Genomic DNA, 23,746 nt, shown 5'->3' on the forward strand with positions numbered 1-23,746 from the left:
AAGCTTAACCATTATTGTAATTTGTAATCTGGCAGTGAGGCCAAAACTAGCAGCCAGTTTCAAAGAATTTCAGAACACTGTGATTTTGTAGAAATGCAGCATTTACACAACAGCTCAACTGGAGACATCCAGCTTATTTATCCCACACGAATGCATCAAGTTGCAATCTACGTCAATTACAGCCATTTCTCGCTCAAGGGGACAGGAAGTTTATGGAGGAGGGATGGTGGAGACGTGAATGATTTGTGGTCGAAGACTTGTTTCCATCAATAAGGCTTCAGCAAGGAAATTCAGTTATATCCCCAGAGATGTCTGTGGACTAACTCTGCAAATGACTCAACCTATTACACAATAAAAAATAAATAAATAAACCATATAATAGCCACATTCACCCATGGGCCCAAATATTGATGGGGAGAAAAATAAAATCTATGTATCATTTTCTGTTTTCATTTGACTATCATTTTAACTCTCTCCCCTACACGGTCTGAACTGCAACAGTGAATGTTTGGAATTTGCTCAGAGATGCACGTGGGGGCCCAAAGCAATAAGGCGGTGTTATTAAGCAGATTGCATCTGTGTAGCACTCTCTTACAAAGGGATCAAGTGCAGCTGAAATGCTAAGACTGCAGCAACAAGAGGATACACAAACAAGCCAAACAGGAAATTTTAATTACTGCTGGAGCTGGAGCTTACCTCTTGAGGGGCAACTCGGACAACTTGGCCCTGCAATTCATAAACACCTGCAGTTTCACATTGACCACTTGACTAAGCACCTGCAGCATTCAAACAGAAACAGAGGCCCAGTCAGAAATAAGGAGAAAGGAAATCATGTGTGCAGCAGGGAGATTAAAAATAGAACGGTGAGCTAGACCAATGGAAATAGTCTTTATATATGGTTCCACAAAGCTCAACATTAAAAAAAAATATGTACACATGTTAGTTTACTGAGCGAGTTTGATTCCTCAAAAATGAACAAGATATTTGATATAAGTTTTTAAACTGAATAAATGAACAAGTTTATCTAAAATTGCTTGTAATATCAGATGTTCAACCAGTCAAATCAAATATCCAATATCAGCGTAGGTTAGCAAATATTCTTCAGCTTGAACGGTATACATAATCATTTTCACAACATTTCTGTTAAAACTGTCCAAATGATTATAGCTCACAGCAGCTGTAATCATTTTCCTGTTCAAAATATGGAAAACAGATTTAAAAAAAAAAAAAAAAAAAAAAAAAAGCAGGGAGCAAATTTAGACAGTGCAGAAAAGTTGCTCGAAAAGTAGGCATCCACCAAAGAAAAGCTCTGGCTCATAAAACCAAAAAGGAAATTATAAAATGTCCAATTGCGAGAGATCAGACTTGTTCAGTTGCTGAAGAGAAACTACAACACTACCAGGCGTTGTGCTGAACTCTACATGCTGCTTTACTCGGCCCGCCTGTTGCTTTCTAGCTGACTGAAAGAAAGGGAGCAAAACTGGAGAGTGTCTTACGATCAGGAGCGAGGAGATCTTTTGTGCTTCTCTAGTGAGGGGATCAACGATGGCCACAACATCGTAGAACACCTCATTTTCACGTGGCGACAGCTGGAGCACACTGAGGGGGGAATTTCAACATTCTCATTTTCACTGTGGGATGTTCTCGAAAAAGTAAGAATGATAAATAGTAAGCAAATAAAGCATACCTTTGGGTGTCTTTAAAACTGACGTCTCTTCTGACCTCTCCTTTAGGGACTGCAGAAAGCAGCGCATCAACTTTCATGACCAGGTCACTCGCTCTAAGGGAGAAGAGGTCCATTATTTATAAAGTGTATGAATTGAGAGAGGTAGATCTCTGAGAATAAAAAAATAAATAAAAGACCATAAAAATAAAAGAGGTAGGTGGTGGTGAACAAATGTCCATTAAAGACATCGGTGAGGAAGACAAAGTTACATTCTGATTTAGATGGCAAGACTGAAATGACTACAAACATACTGCTTTGGTTTCATCCCCATCTGTTTTACTTTGGCTTTGACTTTCTCTGCTGAACCACTCAGTGTAATCCTCTCAAGCAAGTGGAAATCCTCCATAGTGAATTCCTCCTGCTCTTCAAACGGACCGAGGATCTGACATGGAGAAAATAATGTAGTCAAAACACGACTTTTCCAATTCTTATCTCAGTGTGTATCACTTAAACCTTGCCCTGGGGATGTCAGATGTAGTGTAACTGTGACTGTTATATCCACTTAAAGCTATGTTACACAGTAATTCTCTCTGCTTTTACTGTTTCCTAGTCTGTGAGACCAGCCCTCCCACTGCTGTGGACAAACATGAGATAATATTAATTATTAGAGCCACTTTCTCAGAGGCTGGCCTCCTCTTGCCTTGCTGCCATCGTTGTCTGTCACCCCTGAGACATCAGTCATCAGCTTTGTACGCAAACACGCAGAATACACTAAAGACCATCTGGGACCTTTAAGAAACAGACGTCCTGCCAAATGAAGACAACGAAAACCTTGAAGCAAAAATTATTTATTGGCAGAAAAACTGACATTGTAATTTGGTAAATAGTAGAGAGAAACATTTATCCTGTGCTTTATTCAGAATAACATGCTGTTTTAAACTCATACAAACAGAATAAAAGTAAACAGGTAAACAGATATGAAACATAAATTACCGAGACACATTCAGGACTGTTCATAACACAACGATGCTAAAGCACAATTATTTATTTTTTTCTTGTGAAAGCCAACCTTCACTGAGGACATAGTGTGGCTACAGAGTTCGATTCTGTTTCTGTTATGATTCTGTCTGGTAGATTTGCGTTGCATAGTTTTGTTCATTTGCTTTTGTACTTAATAAATATAAAAAATGTTATCAAATATTATACAAAAGTGAGATTTCCTGCTTTCACAAGAGAGCAAATACATTAAATTAGGCAACTATAAGGCTTTTCATGAAATCCATAGATGCAAAAGGATTTATTAACATACAAAGCATTCACATTTACAAGGATGAGCTAAAATATGAGGCTATAGATGATAACAAATTAGGAGCAGCTTGGGAACCACAAGAGTCGAACTTCCCATCACTACAGAGGATTCTCTCACTGCAACAGCAAAACTATGAAGCGCCATCAACCGCACTGAGTATGAGCAGAGGATGACAGGAGGGGGGAGAGACAGAGTGCGAGGCGAGTGACGCATGAACGAAGTGCAAACATCATCCCGCTGTCTCTCATTTTTATCCTTTCCACCCCGACTCTTTGCGGCCGCGTTTAAACACAGGTGTCTGCCAATTGAGATTGAAGCACCGATCGGGCCGCTGGGAGGTGGGCAAGGGGGGGCGCAACGGGGGGATGCTGGAGGGGAGGGGGATTCACTTTTTCGAAGCAAATTTGTTGCGTTTGTATTGATTAGTCAACATCTACTAATTAAAAAAACTTCACACATATTTATTAAAATAAGTGGTTATTATGGTTATTTCTAATGATTTTTCACAAGCCAGATTTATGGCGCTCACCTGACCACTTGGTGCACTACATGGGGTGTGGGCGGAGTCACTGTGCTGACTGCAGCAATCAATTGTTCTACAACGTGATTGTAGGGGTGCACTGATTGCAGTTTTATGGCCAATCACCAATCTTTAAAATGCCTGACATGCCAGATTTATTTTGTGCCAAGTATAGAGAAAAATTGCTAAATTGGCAACAATGGGGAGACTGTTGTTAGACGAGACATGCTGGACAGGTCTGTCAGTCAGTACTCTCTCACTGCAGGGCAAACGGGGACAGTGGCTGATTTTTCTTGCGAAGGAAGATAAGATCGGTGGATAAGATTTGGCCGACCGCTGATCGCGCAAAGTTAAGGAAATCGGAGCCAAAATATCTGTGCACCCCTAAAGGACAGCCATCAAAAAATCATTTAAGTGATTTTTACATAAAAATCTGAATGTTTCACAGATTGACTCATAGAAGGGCTGGCCATTCGATCAGATGAAGCATATACATTTTTAAAATGTAGAGATTTGATTAATTTATCTGTAACTTTGTCATTGTAGAAAAGAGACAAATGAAAGATTAAATTTATCTTAAATGTTTTAATACAGATTTCTTTCTCCTTTACTCCTTCTGGAATATGCTTGATGTTGGTCCGATCGCTTCCACTGATTATTGCTTTTCTTAACATACTAGCAAAGGAATCACTTAAAATGTATAGCAGCAATTCAATGAAAATCAGTTGAGCCATTTCTAAACAAGTTATAAATAAATCCTGATGCCTCAAATTCAAACCAGGTCACTAAAGTTCACATTTCTAGCCATACCTGATAACAGAGAGTCTACTTACTCTGCCGTTGCTGATCACAGCCTGCTGTCCAGGACGCAGCTTCAGGACATCTCGACAGAACATTTGCTGACTGCGGATAAAATCAACCTCTAGTGTGTTGAACTTTTTCTCAAAGGCATCTAGGTCCATTCCCTGCAGCAGAAGAACAGAACTTTGTTTAGGATGTCAGGAACAGCAGCGCGTAGTTTCTGAATGTCGGAAGACTTTGCGAGGTAAAGCAAGATTTGTGATGCAACTGTAATATCCGACACAGTAGCTTTAGGACATTTCTCTTCCATTCCAGCTTGTCAACAAAATACCATTCTGAGTGATGCATTGGCATAAAGGAATGATGTATGTGAGGCAAAAAGTAATAATTATCATTTCATCCATCATTGATGACTTGCATCTGCACAACTACTGGGTTTTCAAACAAGACCAGCAGAAAAAGGAAACATTTTAAACAGAGCTGTCAGAAATTAAAGAAAGAAAAGAGATAAATCAATTTGTGATTAATACCAGAAACTCTTAATTAAACCTCAGTCATATTTGTTCATAATAAATTGGGTGTGGGAGCGTGGAGGGGGATGTAGAGTCAGGTTATTAGTTTCTCCAACATTTCTGTCCTCCGGAGATCAGGTGAAATACCAATAATGTCAGCGCAATTCAGTCAGCAAGTCTGTCTGGCAGCCAATAATAAACGTGTGTCCCTTGGCTTTGGGTCTCAAGTCACAGAGCTGCTTCCAACCCATCTTTCCATTGCTATTTCCACCACATAGTCTCCTTATAGTTTAAGGCTTGTATAATTGAAAGAAAGTTTGCTACAGTAGTCCCAGCTGACGCATGTGCTGTATGACTTAAATCTGACGGGACAGAAGGGAGCTCCTGTGTCAACGGATTTGTTGATCGGAGCAGCCTCTGTGTGCTGCTGTGTGGGTGGATCCTGCTGCACACTGAAGTGTTTGGGTGTAGCTCTGCTTATAGCCGCAGAGTGATGGTCAGGCCTGGCTGAACATATGTAGCTCACACAAGGGTGAGCAGGAGCTTGGTTATTCATCAGCCCCAGGACAACAGGTATACACCAGCACTTTTTAGTTAAAGATGCAGCGTGTAGAGCCTTCCTTTTGATGGCCCTGTGACACTTCAAGTGGAACTGACAGCGAGCCGGCCACTTGTCTAGGTGTCTGCAGGGTGTGGAGTCTCATGCCTGCCCTGAAGGTATTCAGTTAGCTGATGTTAGGTGAGAAGATTGGCTCATCAATCACAGTTTTCTCAAACTGTGAACTAGAATCAAGGAAGAAAAGAAAAAAAAAAAGTATAAGAAACATCTCAGCATGTGGGTTTACCCAACCATCATGTTTTCCAGTTTTTACCTTTAAACAACTGCATGATAAATGATAAAATAACATGTCAAAGTGGAATCAAATGCAACTTCTACCCTAATAATTCAAAGCCACAACAAGGGGGCAAACTGTAATCAAATTCGTTTAACAAATAATTTGATTTCTGTAGTTCTGAATGTCTTTAAAATGTTGAATTATATTAGATTTCCCCCCATTTAAAACACAGATATTCATTAGTTAGTAAAGTTTAAGATCCAACTGTGTTATTAAACAAATCTATAATAATTGTCACTTAAATATTTAATACTGTCTGGATGTTGGCAGACACTATTCTAAATCAATGAGCTCGATGTTGGAAGCAATGATCCAATATCCGGCTTAATGACTCGATGGAATAAAGTTTATTTTCAGATACGTCAAACAATCCTGCTATCATTGTTATACTTTAAATGTTAAAACAGGCCAGACGACATACAGAAATATTGTCCAAAATAGATTTCAATTACAAATATCATCATAAAAATGAAACATACAATACACCGTCCTGAAGTGAACTAGAATCACTAAGACAAAACTTAAATGGGTTTGAGAAAGTGATCAATTCTTCACAAAGTCTGGAGCCGGTTTTAGAAAAGGAGATTGTAAAAGTGTTCCTTTTCATAACTAATGGGTTTATATAGACCGAAAATATATCATAACACTTTGTGTTATTCATTCTGGCAACAAAAGTGACAATAAAAGGATTTAAAAAGTCTTTTTCTCTACAAATTCATTACAGTATTTAATGAGATATTTAGGAAAAACACTACTATTAAAGTCAAACTCAGGGTACTTCACTGCATCAGCTACAGTAAGTTCAATTTAATTCAATTCATTTCATTTAGAAAGTGCTAATTCACAACAGGCTTTGTCAGCAGAACTTTGTGGCTAAAGAATAATGGATTAAGCCATATTTTCAAATATAAATGCAGCATTTATGATGCTCTGATGAAATAAGCTGTCAAAAAACAGTAAACATAAAAATACCAATCACCAATATAGTCTTTTGGGTTTACAAACACAATCAATTAGTTTATCACAATAACAAGATCACTGAGTCTCACCACAATACTTTTTCCCCATGATAACAATAATTTCAGATCAAAACTGAAACAAAAACAGCTTATTCAGATTACAAACGCACATAAACAGACTCAAACTCATTTTTCTAAACTGCAATACCTACACTGACGGATGCAAAGATATTTGTTGCATCTGCTTTTATCAAGGGAAATCAACTTTGATCTTGTTCATATAGAACTCAGATAACAGCATAGAGCTTAAGATGCAGGTAAAAGTCCACACAGATATCAGTTCTTCTTAAGATGTGCAATACCATCAGTAGCTGTAGCTGTTATATGGTGCTGATGATAATCTAACACTGAACTGCTTCACAGCCTCCCTTTCACATCTTGCAGATGTAAACACATTAGGAGCTGGCATCCAGTCACCCTCCAAACTTGATTTAACAGATCAGATGGGCTTACTCACTCACAGAATTTCTTCAAATATAAATGTTCCTTCATTCCTAATTTGTTGACCTGACGGCTCGGTTTGCTAGCGCTGAAACACTTCAGCATCTCCAGAACTGAATGCATTTATGATGCTCTGATGAATGAAATCAGCCGTTTGATTCTGGTGTGTTGGAACAGAGATGCATCCATGGGTTTTAGGACAGTAGCTCTCAGGGACTGGATTTGGGCACGCCCGTCGTAAATGTATAAGTGCTTTTGGTGACAGCTAGCCGAGAAAAAAGGTAGCTTCTTTAATTGAGCCGACTGTGTGTTGGAGCAGTGATTTAAAGATGTCAAGTACAAACTCCAGCTAAGGACAAAATTCAAGTATATATATGGCTCTAATTTAATTAACTTTAATCAGATTAAGAAATGGTGCACAGCACATTTTAAAGGACTTGGATCAGTATAAAGGACTTAATAAGGTCATCCCTAATGCAATAAAATATTATTTGAAATATAATCAGTAGCAAATTAATGTTTCACATCATAAAGATATTCATGTATAACATTTTGTCTGTAACATATTTCTTACTGTACAAAAACAGATCTTTGCTTCAGTGTTAAATGCCTTCTTTAAACTTTCCTTGTAATTTAATGTACTGCAAAGGTTGAATATCCCAAGATTTCTCACCAAGCTTTTCCTTTTTGATATTTAGTACAACTATTACAGGTTATTAATGCGAATACAGCAGTAATACAAAAAATTTTAGATAAGAAGAAAAAAAAAACACTATGCATGCAAGCAGAAAATACATGCTGTTTCATTTAACTACATCCAGATTGCTGCAGGAAGGTCAAATGTTTGGACCAAAGGACCTAATTTGAAATGTAAAATAAGTGAAAACAAAACTTATCTGCACCCCTCCCGACCCCACTAAGGGACAAGGGTGTAAAGAAAATGGATGGATGAAAACTTACCTGCATTCCCAAGTCCTTCATCTTAGTACCTTGCTGGAGGAGCAGGCTGCTCTCCTCTTTTAGGAGTTTCTGTGCAAACTCTGCTGCAGCCTTATTCTTCTGGGTGAGGAGAGAGGCCCAGACAGCTCTGTACAGCACAGTGTTATCTTCGCTGGGCTTTCCACTGGGGTTATCTATCACCCCTACACGCAAGCCTGGACTGGACTTCTGCATGCACACATACAGCAGTGATATAACTCACACTAATTTCGCAGATTCTCATCTATTCAGAGACAACAAATGTCATTGACAAAGCACCAGCAAGAGAGAGAGTTTGTTTTTTTTTCAAATAATTCTCTGATCTTTTTTACTCTGTGGATTATTAGCTACAAATGTGTCATTTAAAATGTAATTGTTTTTAATCTTTTTTTTTCCAGGAACACAAAGAAAAATCTTTTTTTTTTCTTAATGGATTTAATTTAATCAAATTCCAAACTGATACCATTATATCCATAGAAAATTTGCTTCACAGGTTAGAATAAATGAAAATATTTATAGAAAAGTAAGACTGTCAAAATTTTATATTGAAATAAATAAAGTGTGAACAATACTTACCACATGTTTCAAAGCATTAAGTAATAGCTTTCGCCCTGAAACCTTCTCAAAGTCTGCAACTACCCACATGGTTACAGCAGTCATCCCATCCTCGTCTAAATTGAAAAAAAAAAAAAAAAAAGAATTATTCCAAAGACATTTAACTTTCTACGAAGCTCTAGCATCACAATGTAATAACTTTTTACCAATCAGAAGATGGTGGATTCTGCCAGTTTCATGACATATAAACAAACATTCTATGATGTAGGGCTGAAACAATTAATTGGATTAATTGCGATGAAACGATTACTGACATAATCGTCAACTAACTTAATAACTGATTAGATGTTAAGTGGCGTATACAGACTCAGAAACATATAATTTTCTGGAAGAACAACATACTCATAGAGGAAATTAAGCCAAAACTATACAAATATATGTTTTGCTTTTAAGATGAAAAAAACAAGTCTGTAAATACGTTCTACCCAGAACTCCTCAAGTGGCGTAGTAAATAAGTAAAAAGATAAATGCAAAATCTGGATAAAATCCTTTAAAGATTGAAGTCCAGGCTAAAACAATAAGGTCGCAACCCTCAAGTCCAGAATGAATGTTGGTTAAACCAACTTGTGTTAAATATTAAACTGAGTAATCAGTCTGATTTCCAGGAGCAACAATACTCAATGCATTGGGAAATGTTGAGCAATTTATAAGACTATTGAGCCACCTTCAGAGTTCTATTGATCGCACCCACACAGTCAGAAAGTGGGTTTTAGGCTTGTCTGCCAGTCCACAGAAGAAGAAAAGCAATCAGCTTCCACGCCCTCACTGAAGCGACACTCTGAGCCAGAGCAGCAGAAAGCTCTGAGGTGCATTTAGACAGCTGACCGAATGCCATTCAAAGGAGCAAAGAGTTATCAGCCTGTCTGTTTCAACAAAGATCAGTTATTGTTTTTCAAACACCCTTAAAGCGGTGTACACGCATTTTGTCAAGATGTTACTTATGGTTGACTTTACAGATATTCAACACCTGTACAGTGACCTGCTCCAGCTTTACCTTGTGTATCGTAGCCTAAGGAGAAACAATCTCTCAAACGTGTCCCAGGTCTATATACACATACATTAGCAACAATGTGAAAAGCATTGGTTTCATACCAAACAGTCTGGTACAGTGGTTTAATCACTGCTGCAAATGCTACATCAGAATGCCTGGCTTGTACTGCATAGTGCAATCTTTATGTCCACCTGCAGGGAAATGCATTTGGCTAAACATAAAAAAAATAGTGTGCTGAAAGAAGAAAACTAATCCCATTGCTTACCACCATTTGTGAAATACTTCATCCTTTTAGAGATCACAGCAGTTTTGTCTTTAGACTCCAAGTATGAAAACATAGTTGTGTCCTCCCAATCATCTACAACTGCAAGCAACAGAAATGAATCGTGACATGACAGGAATACAGGCAGTGAGCTGATACTAGATGATGTAAATTGAGAAGTACGATTTACCTGGCGTCCCGGTCAAGTCGAGGTATTTTCGGTCAGTGCTTAAAATGAGCGGATTCATCCTGGGAACCACATTAGCCTGCTCCATTAGATGATCCACCACATCTGAGCTTTCTGTTAACTGACCCTATGAAGATAAAAATAAAAAAAAATCTGTGTAGTTTCATGCCTGTAACGCAAACATAAACTGATGTTTATGTAACAATGTGGGAAAATCAAGAGTAATATTTGTTGTCTGCAAATTGCCAGGATTTGTAATGCAATAGTCTTAAAAACAAGGGAAGCTTCTAGGTGCAAATATATAAACACATTTCTTTTGACAAATAAATGTTTCTCTTTTTTTGTAAAACTCATATTCAAGTCAAAGTTTAAAACAACCATGCAAATCAGTGTTTATTTGATATTCAGCTTTATCGTTTTAAGACTAGTTCTGTGCTTCTACACAGATTTTTGCGGAAACACGTGCAGACCGGCCATCATGGTGTATTTAAGTACTATTTGTAAACTACTAAATATGCAATGAAATATTAACTGCTTGTTGTTTTAAAAAACTTAATTGGCTCACTTATTTCTTTTCTTTTTCATCCTCACAGGCTTCAGCATTTGGCTACTGAACAATACAGGCCAAGGCTGTAGATGTTTTTCCATCAGTCCATAAATATTACCGACATGCAGAAATTGAATGCACAGCACTTAATACAAACCGACCATGTAAGGAATCCAAGCTGCCCTTTGCTATACTGCGAACATTAATAAGGCAATGATGCTTAAAATTCAATATATTGTCCAGGTCTGGTGGGACCATTTTTGATTTCCAAATTATTTTACTGAGTGAAAGGAAGGAATCTGATTTGAACAGCATGAATCTTGTTCTCTTTGTTTTAATGAAATTTCGCTGCAGTGTTGTTCATGTGCCCTTAAATCTAATGAAAAAAAGTACATTAGGCAGAAAAACCAGTGGGCTCAAAATCCAAACTTGTGTTTTTATTGAGGATAAAAAAAATTAACATGAGATCAAAAATGACCAGCTGCATCATAAAAAGCTGAACTTAATATGTAAGGTCTGCCCAATATAGGATAACCTACAAACAGCTACAAAGGGAAAAATCAATCTTCATCAATGCTTTGCATCAATGCTTCATCAATTTATTTCAGGGATGTAATATGTTTTTCTCCGTTATGTTGCCAAGCAACTCTTATAAATACCTTCAGAAAATTTAAAGTGCAAAACTCTAAGTTTTTTGATAACAGTGAGCGATGAATCTTTTATAATCAATTTGGAATGAATCATGTCATTTACGAGTGCTACTTAAATGCAGCGTTTTCTTATGACTCTGTGTGTTTACTAATTACTCTAAAAGTTCTACCTCCTGATATGAAAAGGTTTTATATACTGAATATTAAGAGTGAGTCATACCATAAAGACTGCTCTCTGAAAGGCAGCAGTGGTGTCCATTATGCGCTGCAGGATTATGGTCTCCAGCTCTTCTGGGTCCATCTCGTCTGGGTTCAGAGGAACTCCATTAAATAACGCCAGAGGCAAGGCACCCAGCCCACTCTTCCTGTAGAACAGAGCACCATCCTGGGGGCAAAGAAAATGTTTACAGAATTCCTGACTGTTGCCATTCATTAATTATGGATTGAATCTACCAGCTGTTTATCATTTCAAATTTGTCTCCTACCTTTCTTTTGTAATCATATTCAGAATCTGCTCCTAGAATCCTTTCTTGATTGGCTTTTGGGTATTTCTTCTTCAGGTATGCAGATAATGTGTCGGCAGATAACGTTTCCCCCACATCTACTTTGTTGTACATCTGCGAGTGGTGTTAAAGCAGTTCAGACCTCACTGTCAGTGTCCTTGGATGTCTCCCACTGTCAATAATTCCTAGCCCTCTCTAAAATAGCTAATAGCCGAGGTAAAACCACGTCTATTGATCTTGTCAAAAATGCTTCAGAACTATAGGATAAGACAAAGCACAATAAAGCAATAAACCTCAGAGGAACAGGTAGATATGAGCTGGCAGGAAACACTTGCTAAAACACGAGATTTATATGTTTGATATACTTACTGAGACTATAGACATCACAGCCTGGGATAAATCATACTCGTCTGCGATGTAATTCAGCAGCCGGTAAAATCCCACTCCTGCGTCTGAGAAGCCATCAATCTCATCTTTGGTGTTGACAACAAACACAAATCCAATTCTATAGGAGCAGGGGACAAAACAAGTATTCAATTTGCAGGTGAGATGAGAATCACTACCTGGTAAAGATTATAAAATGCTGAGAGCAGACCACATAAAAATGTGGAGAAATGTGAGAAACGACAGCACTAACCTCAGGGGGATTTTATGCTTGTAGAAAAGCTCTGCTAGTTTCACCAGCTCAACAGTTTCTTCCTGCAGTGGATCTAAAAACAGAACCTAACACGGGCATCAACTTTAACAAAGAGAAACAATAAACTGAAAAAATAAACTCTGAGGCAATTTAATATCAACTTTAAGTTTTAATTTATTTCCTTGCATTGTGCCCGTCTGTGCTAACTGAAATTTTGTACAAAGACACATCCGAAAAACACGATTCAGTTAGTTCTCACCAGGTTAAAGAAATTACGTCTGATCTGTCGGATGACGCCAGGAAAGGTGGCTCTGAGAAGTTCCTGCACACTTGCTGGCCAGCTGCGGTACATCTGGTCATTTTCAATGTCATTCATCCACTGGAAAACACGTAAATATGAAACTTATTTAAAACAAAATCTTCAGTGTTTCAAAGGGTTTCAGATACAATTCAATTTTTAATCATATACCCAATTCATACGCAGTTGGCGGCACTTCATCCAACCTAAGTCTTACTTGGTACCCACAAAGAAACAATTTCACACGCATGTACTCAAATATTGTGCTTATTTTTGTATCTGTAATTAGGCAGATAGAATTTATTTGAACTGTATATTGTTTTCTGAAAACATTATACTACACCTTAATTTCAATTATTGCGTTATAGATACAATTTTGGGCCAATCGATTTGAAATATGATGGATTAAACCCTGATCACTATAACTCAGTGGTAAGTCATGGGAGAATGTATCATTAATTGTAGTCACAACACCACTTTTTGGAACATTAGGTAATGATTCTAAGAATTTCAGTAAAATCATCATAAAGGCACAATGAAATCATGCGTGCTTGGTTCTAAGTGTCCCGTCACAAACCCCTGCACTGTGCACCTATAAATACTTCAGAGTGGCTCAATTAAAACAACTTAAGAATGAACAGTAAATTCTTCCACAACAACAAAAATGGTTTATTAGCAGTTATTGTAAATGCATAACGACTGTTATTACCAAAGTTGGAATAACCAGTTATCAAGTGTAGCGAGCACTTGCTTTTTGATGCAATGCAATAAATTGGTCTAAATTCTCACACATGTGGACAAATGTGAATCGATTGACTGGTTTTGCAAAACCTTAACATCAGAAATGAGCGATTCAGGCATTTTATTGCCTAGAAATAGATTAATTATTTAAAATCTGTAAGTACTGAAGATAAGGATTAAGTCTTCAGTCAGAAGCTTCTTCGGAATTGCTAATGCAGACTGCTACAGAAGAACCTTTCTGCCCACAGCAGCAACAACTCTTTGAACCTTGGGTAATTTGAGTTACAACAACATTTAATTTCCCTTTGGGGATCAATAAAGTATTTCTGAATTAGATTGAATAACACTATCAAGGTTTCAGTGACAGAACTCTACAAACTCAAGTGCCAACAAAAACATTGATTAAACGTAGGAAAGGTTTATCTTTCTTTCACAGAACATAAAGCAGACAGAGGAAGCAATTTTAGAAATAATATATTTTTGAGGGGCTTTTCTTGGTTTCCTTCCAAGTTAAAAAAGTTTCAGGCGGCCTGAAGTATTCTCATGACAAATCTAATTCACACCCCGATCTAAGACCATGAGGAAAAGAGCACCTTCAGAGTTGATCTGACAAGACAGGTGATGGGCCAGAAGAATTATTAGGCTGGACAGGACTCACCATTATAGCTGGATGTCGGATATCCAAGGCGTAGCTGTCATCCACTGTGTTCACAGGTAACCTAAGCAGCTTGGCCTGATGTTCTCCCTTAATGCCCAAGTTATGAAGCCCCTCCAAGATCTTGGCCTCTCCTCTGAGGATGTCTAAAATACTGAAAGCATAAAAAAAATGGTGGTTAGTTGTGTTTTGTTTTACTTTGCTAGTGGATTTGTATAGAGTTTGAAGCTTGTTGCAAAGTTAGACTGCGTCCATGTTTTACCTGAAAGGGTTGTGAACGTCTAGATCAATGTGTAGTCCGTTTATAAAGAGCTCCCTGTCTCCTGGCTGGATGCCCATTGTCTCACCAAGATGCTGAAAAACAAAGTCGAAGTGTTATTTTACTGTGAGTTTAATAAAAGGAAAGATTTGGGCAAATTTTTTCTTCCTCCTCCCTTTTCACTGATGTACAGAAAGCAATGTAAAAGAATGTGTTTGTGATCATATTTGTTAAATCGAGCGAATAAACTGGTAAATTAAAAAACGTTTCTTGGTATTATTGGATTTAAAAGTTTACTTCTAAAAGCCTCACCAGGGACTGGGTTTGAGCCTTTCGCTAAACGGCCTTTAGACAGGATAACGGCTCCTTTTAAATATAGCATTGTTTTATGTCTTGTCTCGCTCGATAAAAATCTGCAATCAAAGGAAAATTATATTCATGAGTCAAAAGCTAAAACTTTTAATAATGTTCCCTTCACAGTGGAGTCAAAATATTCCAGTCTCCAGGACTTTTAAGACTGCTCAAACACAGCTGTGTTTATGCAAATCTGGGAAGCCAGATCCCAGTGCAAAGGAAATCAAGGCTCAAATGGACTAATTAGTTTTCTCTAATGTACATTTTCATGTTTTTGTTGTTCACAGTGGCAGAAATTCAGCGAAGGATTCTGTGTGTGTGACAGAAATTTTTAATTCTACTGTCTTTTAACAAAGGTCCAACCAAGGACTGGATTTGCAAATTAGCCTCTGGCTAGAAAACCTACGCACATGCAACACTGCTTAATGTGCTATCCTTGATTGAATTGAAATCAATTGAAATCATACTAGTCAAAAAGGTTTTTCAACGCTTCTTTTCCAGCTAGCTCTTTCCCAGGTATCCTTATACAATGTGCATGTGCACAGAATGAGAAATCTGTGGAATTCCCTTAAAACATGGGAGGTTTCTTCACCTCCCTCATCCTTTTCAGCCTTCCTGTAGAGAAGGTATGGGATGGTTATCGGTGTTGATATGTACCAAAGTTTTGAAACCACTAAAATCTTTCATCACAGCATCTCTATGACTTAATGTTTTGGGTTTTTTTTATCACTTTGTGTCTTTATGATGTGCACAGCTGAGGCACTGCCAATAGGATTACATTAAATTTCTTGGTGCGCTGCCGGCCCAATTTTATCATAATGAGAGTGCAGCTTTGGTGCAATGACAGTGTGGCCACTTCTACTTCAAATTTGCCAATAACTGATCAATGAAGCTTCGTGCAGGTCACCTGTCATGCTACCTGGGCAGATATGTCACGATGATTTCACCAAGGAAAAATTATCCAGAGGACCTTTTTAAGACTCTCCAAAGACGGATTTTTACTTTTGTGGTTCAGTTTTAGTCCAGTGTGCGGAGGGTACGATATCAGGGTTCTAACTGATCTTTTAAGAAGAAAATATGTGGAAAGATATGAATAAATAAAGGAAAGAAGAAAAATGAAAACAAGGCCTTTAAAGAGAATAACAATAAGAAGTTAAAATTACAGAATAAAAGCTTCTCCAATAAAATTCTGTGCATGATAGACAGATGTTATCAAGGAAACCACCTGCATTCTCATGCAGAAACACTGCTTATGATTTCACACCTTTTGGTTCTTCTCAATTCCTTTTCTCATTTCCTGTTTTACGGCCACTCTTGTCAGTGATCTGTGGGAACAGTAAAACATGTACAGTCACCATCAGCTTTTAACACATCCCCAGCCAGCTGTAAAATGCCAGTTTTAATCTCCAAAAACCTGTGGGCCCTCAAGTTGGTGCCTTTGCAGCACACTGCCAGTAAACACCCAACTCTTACTCAGCAACTTCTGTTGTTTTTACAAGCTGCCTGAGCCAAAACACGCATACATCAAGAAAAGCTGATTAGATCTCTGTATAAGAGAACAATGTATATTTATATGTCCCACGAAGGAGACAGAAGGTAATGATGAAGAAATAAAAAAGGTTTATATCTGAAATATTTCACATGCACTTTAACAAGCATCGATAGTGCTTAGATTTGCAATATGTAACAGAGAGCGAGGATGGGATATGGATTTTGGAACAATACCAATGGCCTCTGCTAATCAACCAGACAAAGGAAGAAACAAAACAAATTTTCTTACCTTGCTCTACTTGGAAAGTTTTGACTGAGGTCTCGCATGACCTTTAAAGCATCGAACTTTGGCACGGACATGATTCTAGCAGCAGCCTGAAAACTTAAATCTGGAGAAGATTGCAAAATAAGACTAAAACAATGTATCCAAACAAATAACAACGAACGATAAATGTCATTAACGCTGTAATAATCAACATTTCATTAATGAACTGTTTTAGAAACAGTAGGAATAATTATGGCTTCCTAATAATTTCCATTGTGTCAATAGTGTTTGTCACCATTTTATTGAGTGTTTCGAGAGTATGATAACTGAAACCAATAACTGATCCATAAAAACACTTCCGCCAATCACCTTGCATCTCCCACACTTTGAGAGGGGCCATGTCGTTGGTACTTTCCAGCAGATGTTTTCGAAGTTCGCCAAGTTGCTCCTGGAGCTCAGGGTGAGATGTTCTAAAGGCAGGCAGAGGAACATTGAGCAAAGCAGCCCTCATATCAAATGACATTGTAGTGATATTGATGAAAGATAAGGGTTATACATTTCAAAAACAAAACATTAAACCTACCAAATATTTGGACCTTAAAAATTGATTTAATATTTTAGACGATTCCACACACGCTTATTTAAGTAGCCGTTTCATTGCTTTGCCGAGCATCTTTTAGCTTTTATAACTTTTAAACATTTTTATGTGCTGAGAAGCTTCTTCCACCTCTCGATATGAGTCTTTGCCTTCTTCACATTAAAAAACCTCAAAGTCAGTGATGTTTATGGCTTCTATGCTGTAACTGCATCCCTTTAATATCACCTAACATTTTCAATCAATTTAAATCTGGTAACGCAGAAGACCACTCTAGGACATTTCAGAATTTCTCACTTAACTGGAGGTGTGCTTGTGATCACTGCCTCGCTGGAAGGTCATATCAGAAACAAATAAGGGAAGATATTGATGTCCCAAGATTTAGCTATGTTTTACCGTCACTTTAGGCCATGGACATTGTGAGATGGACTTAAAAACAACTGAAAATCACCAAACTCCAATACTAAATTGAAGTTGAGTGACTGGAACAAAAAAATCTTTAAAAAATTACTGTTATAGAAAATTACATCATCCATTCAAATTGTACAGAGCGCCATATCAAAAACTTGCTTTTTGGGGAAAAAAAAAAAAAAAGTATTTGATGCATCACTAAAATAAATGGAGGTGTTTAATATTTCTGACAGTAACTGTAATTATTATTATAGCCAAACCACATCCAGCAAAAAACAACAGAAAATGAAGCTGATTAAACAACATTAAGTGCTGTTAATGATACAGTTTTGCGACTTACCTTAATGTCCCAAATAAGAAACCTTGGACTTCATCATTCTCATCTTCCTCAGCATTTATAACAGCCTTTGAATCTACAAAATGACAGGTACGTCCTAAATTAGCATAGACAGCAGGATCCAGTATACACCGGATGATAAGAAGCTAACTCACCTTTAACTTTGGCGTCATCCACAGCTTTGTATTCTGTGCTTTTGATGGCCAACTCAACACCATATCCTGATAAAAGCACCTTTTGAGGTTTTGGTTTCTGAAGCAATTGGAGCAAAGGAAAAATATTGGTTTGTTTGTACACTTTCCTTTCAGATTATTGTGATAATAATCACCAACACTGAAAAGGCTGCCACAAGGGCTGCTTTGTAGACCTGCCAAAATACACAATTACATCAAAATTATAGCTTCCCACAGTGGTGCCCAAATTTTTTGCCAAGTGGTGCAAAACTGTAAAGATGAAACTACTTGCAGGCCAGAACTAAAAAAAAGATCTATTGACTGTTTTCAGCCTATAAACAAAACATGCTATGAATATAATCAAACAAAGATTCTCTAAAATATTATAGATCTAAAACAAGTTTGCCTTATTTAAAAAAGTAAAAAAAAAATATTTTTAACTAAATTACTTTTTATCTTGTTTGTTAAGAATATTTGTTCTAAGTCAATTCTAATGTAGAGATCAAATTTAATGAATGAATGTGCCCCAGTCTGTATTTGAGCAAAAGTCACTTGATGCTTGTGATCTAACTTTCTACACAATTAAAATGAAAGCAAAAAATACACGGCAAACAGAAAAACAACCATGAATCATACCCAACATTTCCAACTTTAAGAGCATTAAATAAATAAATGAAAAAAATGATGCCATTCTTGAACAGTGTTAAACTAAATTATTCCAAGGACTAATAAAGCCCCCAGGCTGCACTTTGGCAATATTTCATTTAGAAGGTTCATTGTCAATATGCAGAGTGATGTTAAGTTTATATCTGCTCCTGTAAAAGTAACATGAGCATGAAAATGTAAAGATACACCATCTTGCCAGTTATGACTTGATATATGATATACTTTTTATTGTTGTTATTATTGCACATAACCTCAATTTCTGTGCTTTACTTTTTTTTTTTTAGTTTAATGGTTTCCGATGTTCTGAAATCTAAAAACTAAATTTTGTTTTAATCTCACAACCAAACAGTATTTAGAAGAAACATATATTACATATGTATTTTTTTTTCCTCCAAAGGTGCTAAAGGTTTTATGTACTTTTATGTATGTATGTATGCAATTTAGTCTTCAAATTGACCATCTTATATCTCTGAATGATTTCTTGTCAAATTAGCATTTTAGAAATGGTACTGAAAGGTCACTGGGAACAATGTCAGTCACAAGTGGCCTAAAGATAAACAACTCTAGTGCATTTTTTGATGTATGAATAAAATAACTTCTGTGTGATTTATTAAAATCACTGCAATATCCATGTGTGCAATAGTAGTACTACATATGGTTTTTCGAAATAAAGAACTTGGTGCATGTCATATTTCAAGTGTGAAAAATTATTGCATTGCATGGCAATAAATAATATATCCAGGTGGGCTTTAGTCAAGATTTTAAATGTCAAATAGGGTGCGTTTATCACATCTAATATCACCATCACAATATTCACCCAATAATACAGAGGAAAATGTGTAATTAGCCTGTTAATTACTGAATTAGTATTTCTTAGAGAAAACAAGCAGCTAAAAAACATCATTGTTAGTGTTATGTGAGAATCGTGATCTTTAAGTGACTGTTTAAACAAACCAGGTTTGAGCACTTTGGGGGGGGAAAAAACACAAACATGAACATTTAGCTTTATTTACATGCAAGCTTATTAAATATACATGCAAAATGATGACAGCTGCTCTAAACTACTCTCCAACTAATGGAAATTGAAGATTAGTACATTTAATATTACAAATTGTTACAAAAAGCAAAAAAATAAACTGTATTGTGTAAAGAAAAACTACAGCTGAATGAATTATTTCACAGTTCAAGCAGCAAGTGAAGCATAAAAACCACTTTATCCTTCTAAATAATTCCATTAGGAAAATAGTCTTTGTTAATTTGTCTTGTATGTTAGTCCAATGTTCATGGACAATAACTAATGTTTGTATGTTTGCGCCTATACAGAATCTTGAGTCAAGAAAAGTAGAAAAAAACTGACCCAACTACTCACCGCAACAAAATGCCGCAAAACATACACAAGCTTGCCCTCTTGTGCCTTCTCCGACAGCACCTTATGAAACGAGTTGAACTTCTTCGTTCCGATTTCAGCATAGAGGATCACAACGGGCATATCAGTTTTGTTGACTGCTGGATATGTGTGATCATTCTTATACAAGTATGGTTTTGGCCTGCAAACATTTCACAAAGTTGAAAAGAAAAAAAGATTTCTGAGTCAGAGCATCCCTCAGGAAAATAAAAAAAAGTTGCTTTCCTATTCTCTATTTTATTCATTTTATCATCAAAAACAGCTGCAGTCCACGGTACCTGCCTGCTGCCTCCTTAAGGAGCTTCTTGATGTCCTTGGTGCTGCAGCTATGTTGACCATGAATCGAGACAAAGGCAGGACAAGCCTCAGGCGGAGGCTCATCGCTGGCTATCTGTTCAAAACACAACAAAGATTAGCCTTGGCAATTAAAACGTTATACATCCAAAAGAAAAGTATAAGAAATTGTTATATAAGAGCTTCTCTTTCCATAATTCCTCAACAACAATCTTTACAGCATGTATGAAACAAACTTCATTTTACTCCACACTGTGTTTCCTATAAAACCAATCTCTGAATAACCACACTGTCAATGAACACCTAAAGAATTTGCCTAATATTGGTCTCAATAGCAACAATGAAACTGAAAAATATCCAAAAGCTAGAGCAACTGCGTCAAGGAGCTCTCTTTATATTTCACAAGGTAAGTGCCTGTGTGTAATTTTGGAAATAAATGTGTGGGTGCCCTAATTCCTTTGTCACCAGAAACTGCATTTTTCATAGATGTTTGAGAATGTTTTAAAGTGTATTTTTGTTCATCTTTAGTTTATAGTACCCCTCTCAGAGTGTCCTCGTTTGTTTTCTGTGCACTGTATATGTATTTTTGGGAAATTATTATTGGCTTTAAACTGAGGACAAAAACAATACTCCAATGTCTGCAGCTGAAGAGTTTTGGTACCACCTTTCACCAGAAATGAATATTGTTTTCTGTCATACCAAGCCTAGCTTTGATCAATTAAATAAAACCTGATTGAAGAAAGGCTTAGTTGTCACTTTAGTTGCAGCTCAATGAAAGCACTAATGGGTCATGCTTAAGAATCAAAACAAAAATTGATTGTGAAATCACAATGAAAATATACAATGTAAAATGGACATCGGCAATAACAGTGATATTCTAAAGCAATCCTTACCTGTTGAGATGAATGAACAGCTGGTGAGTAGGACCGCATGGCCAGAGCAAATCTGAGGAGGTTCACTTGAAGATGTGTGAGAAACTGAGCTGCCTTTTTGATGATCAAGTTGTAATATGAGCGCACGGATTCTAAAAAAATAAGATAAAATTAAAAAGTCAAGATAAATGGCTGAATCCTAAATCTGTTGCAATGATGTCGACTTATAAGGAAAAACTTTTAGAACACAAACCTCCTTGCTTGTAAACAGTGAGTTCCTTTACAGTGTCAACAAAGTTCCAGAATTTTTCGCTTCCATCTTCTGCGATAAACTCACTGCGTTATTGAAAAAAAATATTCATCAAAATACATACAGCTCAGTCAGTAATTGCAAAAAATTTCAGATAACAAACCATAAATTTCAGGAATAACAGTCCTCCACTTCTGATATTTTACACCACAAACATAAAACAAACAACTTATTCCAGACAAGCAAGAGTAATTATGAGATTCCCACTAATTGATAACTTCAAGTAAGAACACTGCAGTTTTACAGCATTGTAGTTTTTAACAAAAATTTAGGGCACAAACTATTAATTTTGCTTTTATTTAAACACAAATACAAATATGATTCCTAATGCTGTTAAAATGATAACATAGTCAGACATTTCCATTATATCACTTATTTATTGCTCATTTGATGTGACATATACAAAAAAAGTTAAATCCACATATAAATTATGTTTTACCATTGTGCTCTTTACAGAGCAACACTGAGAGAAGCCTAATAGTGACATTAACTTAATTAAATTAGGTTGCTTCTCTTACTGCATGAAGTGATTAAGCTGAATTGAGACAACCAACTATTCACACATATAGCCATACTTAACAGCAATTTAAAATTTCCAAATAAAATAGCATGCATGCTTTTGAATTGTGGGAGGAAATTTTACCCAGAGAAAATAGATGCAAAGAGGTCTTGAATTTGAACCAAGGAATGTCTTGATGCAACGCAAACCCAATGTAATCATATTTAATAAAAAAATACAAAGATATTTCCTATTTGTATCAGCTATATTTTTTCTAAAGTAGGGTTTAATAAAAAGTTAGCAGCCCAAACGTTTTGTTTAACCTTTTGAGTGTTCAGTTCATATCTGTTGACTTTAAAATTAACCTAATTATATTATTTTTATCATCTGTCTGCATTGCTAGTAAAACAAATACTAGAAACAAAATCACATAAAAGATTATATTACTAACCGAAAAGTACAAGGCTTACATTTAAGATTTCAAAGTGGAATAGGTCCTATTTATTGCACATTTATCGAGATTTCCGTATGTGTTCCCAGTGAATACAAATGTACCTTGTCTCCAGGAGGAAAGGGGTCATGCTCCACTTGGCTTTGAGGCTGGCCGAGACGCCTTTGGGAGCTGCTATACCCTGATGTATGTTCAGCAGCAGCAGTGACAGTAGTAAAACCTTCTCCATTGTCACGGGGGCAAACACACCTCCGTTGGCTCAGCTCGTCAGTCTATGAAAAAGTGTCTGTCAGTGCCACGTAGTTACTGCAAGTAGTATTAGCTAACAAAAAAAGAAAACACTACTAACACGGTGAGGTGTACAAACTTAAACTTAGTAAGACTGTGGTAGGTTTTTATCAACACTAGCGAGGTTTAGTGACATGTATGGAGTTATACTTTAATGTAAAATAACGGCTCCTACATTCAGGGAACAGAGTGAAGTTTACCCAGCTGCAGGCTGAAAACGAGCAGCGTTAACTCTGAAAGTAATAAACTGACGAACAAAGACAACATTTTTTTGTTTATTACAGTGCACTTTGCGACTGTTACTGCTATTATCGATCATAAACACATACTAAGCCTCACCTCGCTGGTGATGCTGACCGCTTCCATACAAACAAGGGGGCTTCACGTTGGTATTTTGGGAAGCTAGCTGGAAAAGGCTAGCGAGGAACTGGGCTTGTGTGGTACGTTACTCACGTAAACCGTTATTCGTATTTAGACCAATGTAAAAAATAAAAATAAATAAATATCACACTGTTATTTTCAAGTACATAAAATTAATTAGTTCAAAGCATTACAAAATCTGATAGTATATGTATGATTAAATAAAAGCCTATGAAAATGTGAGAAATTTTCCGGCACAGCGGCAGACAGCTAAATGGACTGAAGCTTGTTTCCATACAATTTTCCCCTAAACACCAGGGGATGTTGCGACCCATCTCATGAGCACTAAACGACTAAGTGTAGCACATATAAATTGAGATTCTAAGACACTCAGTGTCACATTTTTGTGAATCTAAACATTGTAAACATTAATTATAAAGTTATAAAATTAAACTAAGCACATTTTAAAATAAATAATTTAAACTGAA

General features: G+C 36.7%; 1 protein-coding gene across 6 annotated transcripts in view; it reads right to left on the reverse strand.

Moving 5' to 3' along the window:
• The window catches only part of uggt2 (UDP-glucose glycoprotein glucosyltransferase 2), a 42,239-nt gene extending 18,768 nt beyond the window's left edge, over positions 1–23,471 (reverse strand). For 2 of the 6 annotated variants that reach the window (XM_016668620.1, XM_016668616.1), the window contains exons 1-27: positions 23,238–23,460; positions 22,715–23,145; positions 21,604–21,686; positions 21,372–21,502; positions 20,463–20,575; positions 20,149–20,326; positions 18,096–18,192; positions 17,944–18,016; positions 16,967–17,067; positions 16,622–16,721; positions 16,106–16,166; positions 14,491–14,582; positions 14,232–14,382; positions 12,794–12,913; positions 12,535–12,620; positions 12,267–12,402; positions 11,880–12,011; positions 11,615–11,779; positions 10,201–10,324; positions 10,014–10,112; positions 8,719–8,813; positions 8,125–8,331; positions 4,329–4,460; positions 1,978–2,108; positions 1,688–1,780; positions 1,497–1,599; positions 697–776 (exon numbers count right to left, since the gene is read on the reverse strand). In XM_016668620.1, the coding sequence (XP_016524106.1) occupies positions 697–776; positions 1,497–1,599; positions 1,688–1,780; positions 1,978–2,108; positions 4,329–4,460; positions 8,125–8,331; positions 8,719–8,813; positions 10,014–10,112; positions 10,201–10,324; positions 11,615–11,779; positions 11,880–12,011; positions 12,267–12,402; positions 12,535–12,620; positions 12,794–12,913; positions 14,232–14,382; positions 14,491–14,582; positions 16,106–16,166; positions 16,622–16,721; positions 16,967–17,067; positions 17,944–18,016; positions 18,096–18,192; positions 20,149–20,326; positions 20,463–20,575; positions 21,372–21,502; positions 21,604–21,686; positions 22,715–22,839 (3,008 nt within the window). In that variant the 5' untranslated portion in view covers positions 22,840–23,145; positions 23,238–23,460. Of the gene's footprint in view, positions 1–696; positions 777–1,496; positions 1,600–1,687; positions 1,781–1,977; positions 2,109–4,328; positions 4,461–8,124; positions 8,332–8,718; positions 8,814–10,013; positions 10,113–10,200; positions 10,325–11,614; positions 11,780–11,879; positions 12,012–12,266; positions 12,403–12,534; positions 12,621–12,793; positions 12,914–14,231; positions 14,383–14,490; positions 14,583–16,105; positions 16,167–16,621; positions 16,722–16,966; positions 17,068–17,943; positions 18,017–18,095; positions 18,193–20,148; positions 20,327–20,462; positions 20,576–21,371; positions 21,503–21,603; positions 21,687–22,714; positions 23,146–23,237 lie in introns of all 6 variants that reach the window. The other 4 variants (XM_016668618.1, XM_007546425.2, XM_016668617.1 and 1 more) reach the window with 4 other exon arrangements.
• Positions 23,472–23,746: the final 275 nt, after the last annotated feature.

Source organism: Poecilia formosa, unplaced genomic scaffold (assembly GCF_000485575.1).
Source record: "Poecilia formosa unplaced genomic scaffold, Poecilia_formosa-5.1.2 Scaffold16, whole genome shotgun sequence".
NCBI lineage: Eukaryota > Metazoa > Chordata > Actinopteri > Cyprinodontiformes > Poeciliidae > Poecilia > Poecilia formosa.